Raw genomic sequence first — 9974 nt, 5'->3', positions numbered from 1 at the left:
AACAATTGTTCTTTTGATGTACTCCGTTCGTCGTGTGAAAATTACAACGTGTTCTAATGTCTAAATACACATGTTCTTGTTTTGGTAGATACGTAAGGCGCTCATTGTCATCATAACAGATCACCATACATCAATAACTCACACACACACACACACACACACACACATATATATATATATATATACAAGATTATCATATTTTGTATTCCCTCGGTGCCAAAATAAACTAGAGGGTGATATATGCAGGCCTCAACTCCACCTAAAAGAGTAGAGTGACTGTTTCAATGATGACCCCCGATTATGAGATGGAGAAATTATAGGTAAAATAATCATTTAATTATTCAAAAAGTATTTTAATCATCCTTAATTATGATTTGGAGAAATTCATTACTCCCTCGATTATTTAAGAGAAATCTGTCATTTAATTAATTAGAAAATATAATAATTAAACATTTATTTTGTGACTTCCATGAGATGGTATAATGTACATAACATAGTTTTCTAGCAAATGGATGTAAAGATTACCTCCTTTTATTATTCTAATCTTGAATATGTTATTTCTCTACTCATAATTTATTTTTCATTATCAACCATTTGATACAACTAATTCATACTTCTTAAAACTTACGTATATCATATTCAATTAATTTTCTCAATTTACATATATATGTTCACGGTTAGTCGGTTACTGAATATATATACGAATGAATTATATAGAGATGAATAATAGATTGAAAATATGTGTATATGAAGAAGGCGCGTGATAGTGTAATTGTCTAATGTATATATTAATAGAAACTCAAAAATCATAGTAAATCCAAAAGATACAAGGATATCGAGTTGGGTTGGGTTCAAATAATAGTAACCAAATTTCAACCCAATACCTACGGTTTGAAAATTTTACAACTCGATTATACATCCAGTTGCTTCAGGTTAAGTAATTTCGTGTTTGGTAGGGTTGTGTTGAGCGGGTTTTTGAGCACCCTTGAATATATCCATGGACGTTTAGCAAAAGTTATTGGTAAGCTATCGAACACCGTTTTATATATTGGTGAGCAAAAACAAAAATCTTATTCGATAACAAGTATGACAAGAACTGAAGATTTTACCCTGTAAATAAGGGAGAAGACTTTGATCTGGTAAGTACTGACTGAGTAAAATATGTTTATCAACAATCGATTTGGTAAATAACCCCTTACATTAAATAAATATCGATTTTTTTTATTAACCTGGATATCCAACCCGCTATACGAGCCGACTAATCCCAGGGTGACTACTTGCTTTGCAGATAGCTCGGAGTCACCGCATTTGAACCTTCGTGGCCACAAGGAGATTTTTATTCCTCCTTGGATTTGAAACTGGGACCTCCTGATACTTTTGACATTTGAAGTCAAGCTCAAACCAATCAGACACCACCCTTGTCGTTGAAATAAATATCTATTAATATTCACATGTAATACAAAAACCTGTTATCTCATATTAGGGCGAATATTAAACCCGGATAAGAAAAAGATATGAGTGGGACAAAAATGCATTTTTGTGTCCCATTAAAATGGGTGAGACAAAAAATAAAAAATATGAAACAAGATTGATGAGTTATTGAACTGTCATGTCAGAAAAATAAACCTACATATGTCAATTTACTATTTTCAGTCATGTTACATACTATTAAGAGACTGGTTGTTTGTAAATCAGTTAAAGTTAACAAAGTGACTGGTTATAAAAAATTGTTGTATGACACTCACCAATTAGTCAATGAACAGATTCAATCGAATTCAGGGTACATACGTATAATATCGTATAATAATATTATGGTATAATAATATTAAAAAACTGAAAAGACTAAAATGCCCTTGAATTAAGGTGTGAGATCTCACAGAGTTGGTCACAAGGACGAGCAAACGAACAAAATGATAACCATAAGAACCAAAAAAGCAAATTTTAAAAAAAGATGACGAAAATAGTTATAAATAACAAACCATATGGACAAAAATCATAGTTTACTCTTACATATCAACAACAGGTAAACCAAACTCTAAGGTGATGTTTGCTTTTATGAGACGTTAAAGTCTGAAGTCTTTTTCACTTCTGATTTATAAGAGATGGTGCTGAAGTCTGAAATCTAAATCAATAAGATTGTTTATATGATAAGCGTCTAACTTTGTTTAAATTGTCTATTTTACCCATTAAAAACTATAGTGTTGAGTTTATAAATAAATTTATACAATTTGATATATTTATTCATCATCATTATGAAATTTACATATAAATTATAAATAATTAACATTCATTTAAACGAAAATATGTCATTAACGATGTTTAACACATTTACATCATATTGAAATACATTAACTAAGAGAGGTGATGATTGATTTAGTAATGATCGATTAAACGAAATGATCGATTAAGGTTAATAGATTGAGAAACGTAATTATTGAGGATTTGAAGAACAATAAAAAACAAATAAGAGGTTGGTTTACCGCTTAGAAAAAAATAAGACATAAATACTTTTAAAAAATTAAAAACAAACAATCAATATAAATGACCAATTAAAATTTGTTCAATAAAATTCATTATTTTAATACTTTCAAATTCCATCAAAAACACCCACGAACCCGCAGGCGCAAATGATCGATAGAATATCACCCTTTGTTTATAGAAGAAACAACTTTCAAATTTGTTTACTCTTTGATCGAAGCTGACATACGGTACCAATGTCGGTCTGACACCCTTAACCGACTGCAACAGAGATTTGATGGTTGGAGATCCCTTCCGCCATGAAAGATCGGTGACACGGTGGCCGAGGTTTTGAGTTTATCCGCTGGCCATTAGAAATTTGATCGACTCCTTCAACGAGAACGACAGGGTTTAACCTTCTAAACATTTGGGGATGTATGTTTACACTCGAAGAAACTTTTCAAATTCTGGCCGAAAAAATGATAGGTAAAGCAGTCGGATCACTCGTCATCTTTCTCATAACCGTCTTCATCACATACTCAATCACAACCGGAGGTTTTGGATCTGGACGACTCGGTACAGTTGATCTGAAATCGCAGTTATCTTTCTTCTCCCTACCTAAAAATGATACGCCATTGCCTTGTCGCAGCGGATCTCCGCTGAGGGTCTTCATGTACGATTTGCCAAAGAGGTTTAATGTTGCTATGATGAGCAGTAAATTCGCGGGAGACGATAGTTCTCCCTTGAATTCCCGGAATCTGCCGGTGTGGCCGCATTATGCAGGGTTGCACCGGCAACATAGTGTGGAGTATTGGATGATGGCGTCGCTTTTGTATGAAAATGCTACGGTTGATGAGAGTAGTGAGGCGGTTAGGGTTTCAAATCCCGAGGTGGCGGATGTGTTCTTTGTGCCGTTCTTTTCGTCGTTGAGTTTTAATACGCACGGGAAGAATATGACGGATCCGGATACTGAATTTGATCGTCAATTACAGGTGAGAATCATTTGAGGTTTCATCGTAACCACGTAGCCTAATTGTTGATGCTTTTAAGATGAGTTTTCGACTCACTTTTGTGCACATAATGGTGATCTCTCGTATCCCCAAAGAAGCTGCACTGTACTTTGGATGTCGTTGGAGTATGATTACATTTCTATCTCAATATCTTCAAATTGTTAGGAGAAATTGCTCACCATGTTGATATTTGTAGAAAGTGCTACAAATAGAACGATATTAGTGCATTTCAGTTGATTCCACTTCCATTTTGCCAATGCAGCTTAGCTTTTTTCTGGAAGGAGGTAATTGTTGCTGAAGGATCCTTCAATTGTGTATAAGATGTTGAAACCTCATCAGTTTGACTTTCTTGTTACTTTTGGTTCCTTTGTTGATGAATATGGGAATGGGACTTCTTGCAATTAGGTGTTTATTTCATGGTCTCCTTTGTTTAGTGATGTATTGATGTGTGAATATGACATATATACTAGGATAAAAGAACAAAACAAGAGGGTAATTCCCATTGAAAGCACAAGAGCCAGTTGCAAGTTATTTAGTTCATAAAGAGCAAGGATCTTCCTAAGTTACAGGCAGAAGTATTTGACCATTTGGTTTGCTAGTATTAAAGTTTACCCATTGACTGTAGATTGGAATGCTTTGAAAATAGTTTGTTTTATTGATTAATAAACAAAGCATGCCAATGCTGTTGTAGTTTAAGAGGAGCTTAAGCTTCAAACCTCAATGAAGGATGTTTCTGAGTTGGATGATGCTCTGAAGAAATAGGAGAATGAGGTGCTTTATGCGGATCCAACTGTTGACTTGGGTGAGGAAAAGTGATGTACTCTTTGCCTTAAGGCTGCATTAATTGACTTAGTTGTATGTCACCTACCCGCCCTCCACATTCCAGCCCTCTATAGTAAATACAGAGCTTTATCTGTGATAATATTTATTAGGCTCTTCATATAACTCCACGGCTCCACCATTCTAGTTTTATGTACAAACCATTTCTTAGTATCATCAAAAGAGTCATCATGATTATACTAATAGAATGTTTGTACGTAGGTACAATCAAATTACCTATTTACTGTGAACTCTCTTGCAGACCATTTTAGAGCGATCAATCCCCTTTATAAAGTTTTGTCCATAAATGATCAGGAATATCTGCGAGTACAACAAAAAGTTACTATCAAACTCTTTGTTTTTTAGAATAAACATGTAACTATTTCGTACTATCTCATTTTATGATAGAATTCTCTCTTCATAATAGAAAAGAAGTGGCAAGCTTGATGGTAACTTTGATGGTTGTGGCATAGTTACTCGAAATGACTACTTTTCCGGTGTAATAATTTCCAATAGTTGAGGAGAGGGTGGTCCCTTCTAAGGATGTCACTGAACTGAAATATATTGCAGGTATGAATCAAAAAGTTAATGACAGTCGGTCCTATGACTACACTCTATGATGCAGATCCACCGCTACTAAGTTGAATTACTTTTAGAAGTCTTTCAATATTGTTAGGAGCTATTCACTCCACAAACACTTGTTTTATATCACAAAAGGGTCATTGGCCTAGTAGTACCTGGGTTACAAGTAGCGCCCAGCCTCCCTAAAGGCCAATGATTCAAGCCTCACCAAAGGTGGGAGTGTGCATGAGTTTTTGTCCACCATATATAAATATTATGCACTTAAAAAACACTTGTTTTATATTGCATATTCTTAAATAAATGAAATAAATGTATTTGTGTTAACTAAATTGTGAGGCTAGAAATATAGTTGTGGTCCCTTCTTAATTAAATTTGTTACGGATAGTTTGCTATGCACTCTTATTTGTTTTGCTTGAGAACCAACAAGCCGTATATGTTATAAATAAACTGTTGAAGTCAGATAGATTAAAAAAACAAAAATAATAGATAAAAATACTAAACATCTCTTACAGTTCCGTTTAGATGTTGGATGTATCTTAATTAGGTAATGTAATAGTCCTGTTCAAGAACCTTATGCTAGTTACATTCGGTATACAATTAATTAACCATTAAGGTGTTACACACTTCTAAACTTGAGAGTTGATCTGAGCCTAATGCTTTATTACAGGTTGACATCCTTAAATTCTTGAGGAAATCTAGCTATTGGCAAAGGACTTCAGGAAGAGATCATGTGATTCCTATGCACCATCCCAATGCTTTCAGATTTCTTAGGGAAGAGGTGAATGCATCTATACTCATTGTTGCTGATTTTGGGCGTTACTCAAAAATCATGTCAAATCTACGCAAAGATGTGGTTGCTCCTTATATGCATGTTGTGGAGTCTTTCATGGATGATGACCCTCCAAACCCTTACAAGTTGCGAACCACACTTCTTTTCTTCCGAGGAAGAACAGTGAGAAAAGCTGTATGTCACAACCAACATGAATGAATACATCAGATATTCTATCCGTCCCAAAAAAGTTGCAACATTCCCTTTTTTGACCAGTTTTCAAGGTTGAGCCATCTCCGCTATCCATCTCCATTGTAACAACTATTTGGTAGAATTGATTGTGGTCCACAAGATACTTTTTATGGAGGACATTTTAGATATTAGATAAATAGTCAAACAAGTACCTTAAACTACTTACAAGGTCAAACATTGTTGCACTTTCATGGATGGATAGAGTATGGAAATTATGTCTTTCAGAAACAACCAAATAATTTAATGAGGTCATAATGTGTTGTGCAGGAAGGCAAAGTTCGTGCCAAGTTGCAAAAAGTACTAAAAGGTTATGAGGATGTTCGCTTTGAAGCTGGCTATGCTAATGGAGAAGGCATAAATGCGGTAAGTCTAAAGTTGTTGCAACATTAAGGGTGCGTTTGATACAATCAAAATATAGAAACCGTATAAAAACTATATTTGGAGGACAGTAAAGTAAAAGTTTAAAGAACATAAAATACAATAAATAAAATTTAGGGAATGAATAAAATGTAAAGATGAAGGCTTATTTGATGTTTTAGAAAATAATTATGTTTTATTTTGAGCTTATTGGTAAAACATAGGTCTTTTCCATATTGTTTCATGGGGGTGGGGGTGGAACACACCTATTCCACTTTGTTTCACTTTATTCCTGTTTGTTCTATGTAGAAGTCCTGCCAAAAATGGAACAATGATCCCTGTTATGTTTTGTCTGTCCAATGTACCAAACGCTCCCTTTAAGTCGAACTAGTTAGTTTTCTTTCTCGAGTTCAGTTTTTCCTTGTTCTAAAATTTCCCCATGTCTCATGAAAACTAAATTATTTGACTTTAGCAATGTGTTTAACTATTTGTCAGTTAATTCTGGTGGATCCAAGTCAATGCCATCAAAGTTAGTTGTAATCACAGTAATGGGCAAATGGGTAATTATATGAAACTTTCCAACAAATGTTGCCATTTTCATTTGATAGGGAGAGTATTACACCTACTTCTTTGGATCATCGTAGTTTTGTCATACTAGAAAAAGTACACATTAGTTGTAAGTTTTTTAGTGTGTGTGTTTTTAATGTGTATACTCTAAATATGTATTTTCATAGAGGTGTTTTTTTGTGTGTTCTTTATGGAAATACAGAAGGATATATGTGTATATATATATTATATTTTAATAAAAGTTTTTTATTAACTTAAAAAGCAAATAAGAAAAAGACAAAAAAAAGGAAAAAGACCAATCTGCCCCTGACGGCCTGACCTAATGATTTTTAACGGCTGTTAGTGGGACGGACCAAAACCGGACAAAAATGCAAATCGCGATGACAAAAGTGTATTAAATGAACTCTAGGGACCAAAACCAATAATTTCGGAAAACCGCATGGACCAAAAATGAAGTGTACTCTTTTAAGTTTTTTCTTGAGATTTTTTGATTAAACTTTTAAAGTAAAAGAAGTATTGAGAGTCCAAAGTAATGATTTTAATGGGACAAAGGGAGTGGTTTATTGGACCTTTAAGGATGCCTTTGGTATGTTGGAGGGGTGTTTCTCGTTGTGCAACATTAGACTCGGACAAGATAATACCCGAGTGGGACATACGGAAATAGGTGGTGTAACGGAAATTACTAATCTACGCATGTTAAATTGAAACCCTAAAACCTCCCACAGTTCTTTCATCCACATACCTCACCTCGCTAGTCCGGTCACGCTCATTTCCGTATGTGTACCAAATATATCCTAATAGTCAAAATGTACCTTATTTAGTACTCCCTCCGTCCCTAAATAAGTGTTTACATTTCTATTTTAGTTTGTCCCAAAATAACGGTTCACTTTAAAAAGTATGTGTTTATATTTTAGTTAGTCTAGAAATAAGTGTCCACTTTAAAAAATATCTGTCTACTTTCACATTCTACCCGCAATTATTATAATTATGTGTATATCTTTATTTGTCTCAAAATAAGTGTCCAATTCAAAAAGTATGTGCACTTAATTATAAGATAGGGGAATATATGTCTATTATTAAGGGTAAAATTGTCCTTATACTTCTATTCAGTAGTATATAATTACACGTTCCTAAAATTGTGCATCATTTTTATTGTAAACATTTAGTTTGGGACGGAGGGAGTAACTTTTTACGGCCATATCCTACACCATTAGAGCATCTTCAACAAATATGTTATTTTAGAAACATTAGAGATTTAGAAAAAAATTGCTCCAACAACGATACTCAACTCTCCTCTAAAATAGAAAAAGATAGGAGATAGAAAAGAGAACCTCAAAATTTAGAAGAAGAGAGAAAATATAGCATACCTATTGGAGATTCTCTTATGATTATGAGACTCTTGAATTAAGGGGCTCTTTGGTTGGTTTTCTATTAAGTTTTTATTGGATGAAGATGTCTATGTGGATTACTTTGTCTATATATATTGAGAAAGTTTTTGTTTGAGAGGTTTTTTAATAGACGGAATGAGCGTGTTTTTCAATTGGGAGGGACCAGTTTGAGGAAAACTTGGTTTTTTGCATAAAACTCCCCTTCAAAGCTTACTGAATAAGCCACTTTTATCATTTGGTCACTCTCAATCATGTAAAATTGACTAAGTTGCGAGTCCCATTTAAGCTGCTAACAAACAAGCCTTAAAACTGATTCTTCGTGTAACCAGTCTACGCACGGTATGCAATCATCAAAATTCTGTTTACATCCAGCTGGAGACACGCCTTCATCTAACCGTCTGTTTGATGCTATTGTGAGCCACTGTGTTCCCGTGATTGTGAGCGACCACATCGAGCTCCCATACGAGGCTGAACTCGACTACACCAAGTTCTCCCTTTTCTTTTCCGTTCAAGAAGCATTGGTTCCCGGTTATATGGTCGAACAACTCAGAAAAATACCCGAGAAGACATGGATTCAAATGTGGAAACGACTCAAAGAAATAGCGCACCATTTTGAATATCAATATCCTCCGAAAAAAGATGATGCAGTTAATATGTTATGGAGACAGGTTAGGACTAAAGTTCCTGCTGAAAGACTTGCTGTAAATAGAAACCGTAGACTGCGAGTGCCTGATTGGTGGTAATAACAAATTGGTTTCGATATAAATGTATGAGGTTTTAGAGGGTTCGGTGGCTCCAGGCGGTGGAAACTTTTCTGCCGCCTGCGGCTACCATTGATGCACCATGGTAACTCGATCAACGATTGTGAAGTTTGAACCCATGGCGTATGAATTATAGTCCGGTTGGGACACAACTTTTAATGCGATTGTTGGTGCTCGTACTCTCGTAGTTTAACTCTTTGTAGAAATTTTTGTATACTTCAAACTTTTTTGGGACAGATGACAAGTCTGCATCTGATTTTAGATTTTATATCCGAGAGAGCAATGTAGAATTTGTTTAGTTTGGTTTTGTTTTATTGCAGTTTATAGATCTTCAAATGTGGAAAATTTAGCTTTTAATTTGACATAAATTTTTTTTAATAAGAAATTACGTCAATTTTCATTTTTGATTTAGAATAAGATTTTGTATTCCAGAAAATTTCAGTGGGTAAATTGCATGAAAAAGTAACGTATTTTAACTTAATTCCTATCTTAAGTAACGTGTTTTTAAAACTGTCATTTTGGTATCTAAGATGTAAAGTTTTAAACATTTATGTACCCAAGTAACTTGTTGAAGCATCAACCGTTTATCATGTTGATGTGGTGTGTGATATGACATCCAACTCAGTATTATTTGTTGACGTGGTTAGTGACATAGATTTTTTATATTCTAAAATTAGTCTTCAACCGATTACTCGGGTACTTAAATGTTTAGAACTTTACATTTTATATATCAAATATGAATCAAGTTTAAGTACGTTATTTCTTTATGCAATTTACCCTTTAAATAATATATATATATGATTATACGACCTGAAACTTTCAAACGGTTTGGATCTTCGTTTTCTCAAGTCAACGATTTACAATGGGCTTCGTAGGATGAAAATTTTCGAACATGATAATATTTTTATTTATTATCCAATTAAATATTGTGAAATTGAACATGGCACAAGTTGACCACATGGTTGACTTCTCTCATATGTACATGCATTTTATATATCGATCTTGTCCATGG

The 9974-nt window shown here is 34.1% G+C and overlaps 1 protein-coding gene across 2 annotated transcripts; it reads left to right on the top strand.

The window, feature by feature from the left end:
• Positions 1-2801: 2801 nt before the first annotated feature.
• On the top strand, positions 2802-9297 carry LOC112522470 (probable arabinosyltransferase ARAD1). Of its 2 annotated transcripts, none has more exons than XM_025131597.1 (4): positions 2802-3449; positions 5536-5646; positions 6157-6252; positions 8531-9297. In XM_025131597.1, the coding sequence occupies exons 1-4, from the start codon at positions 2895-2897 to the stop codon at positions 8942-8944; spliced, it is 1176 nt and encodes a 391-aa protein (XP_024987365.1). In that variant the 5' UTR covers positions 2802-2894; the 3' UTR covers positions 8945-9297. The 2 variants fall into 2 exon arrangements, with proteins under 2 accessions (XP_024987365.1, XP_024987364.1); XM_025131596.1 differs by having other exon boundaries at positions 2805-3449; positions 5536-5832.
• Positions 9298-9974: the final 677 nt, after the last annotated feature.

The sequence above is a fragment of the Cynara cardunculus genome (genome assembly GCF_001531365.2).
Source record: "Cynara cardunculus var. scolymus isolate 2C chromosome LG 12, CcrdV1, whole genome shotgun sequence".
NCBI lineage: Eukaryota > Viridiplantae > Streptophyta > Magnoliopsida > Asterales > Asteraceae > Cynara > Cynara cardunculus.
This window is presented reverse-complemented; position numbering and strand designations above follow the sequence as displayed.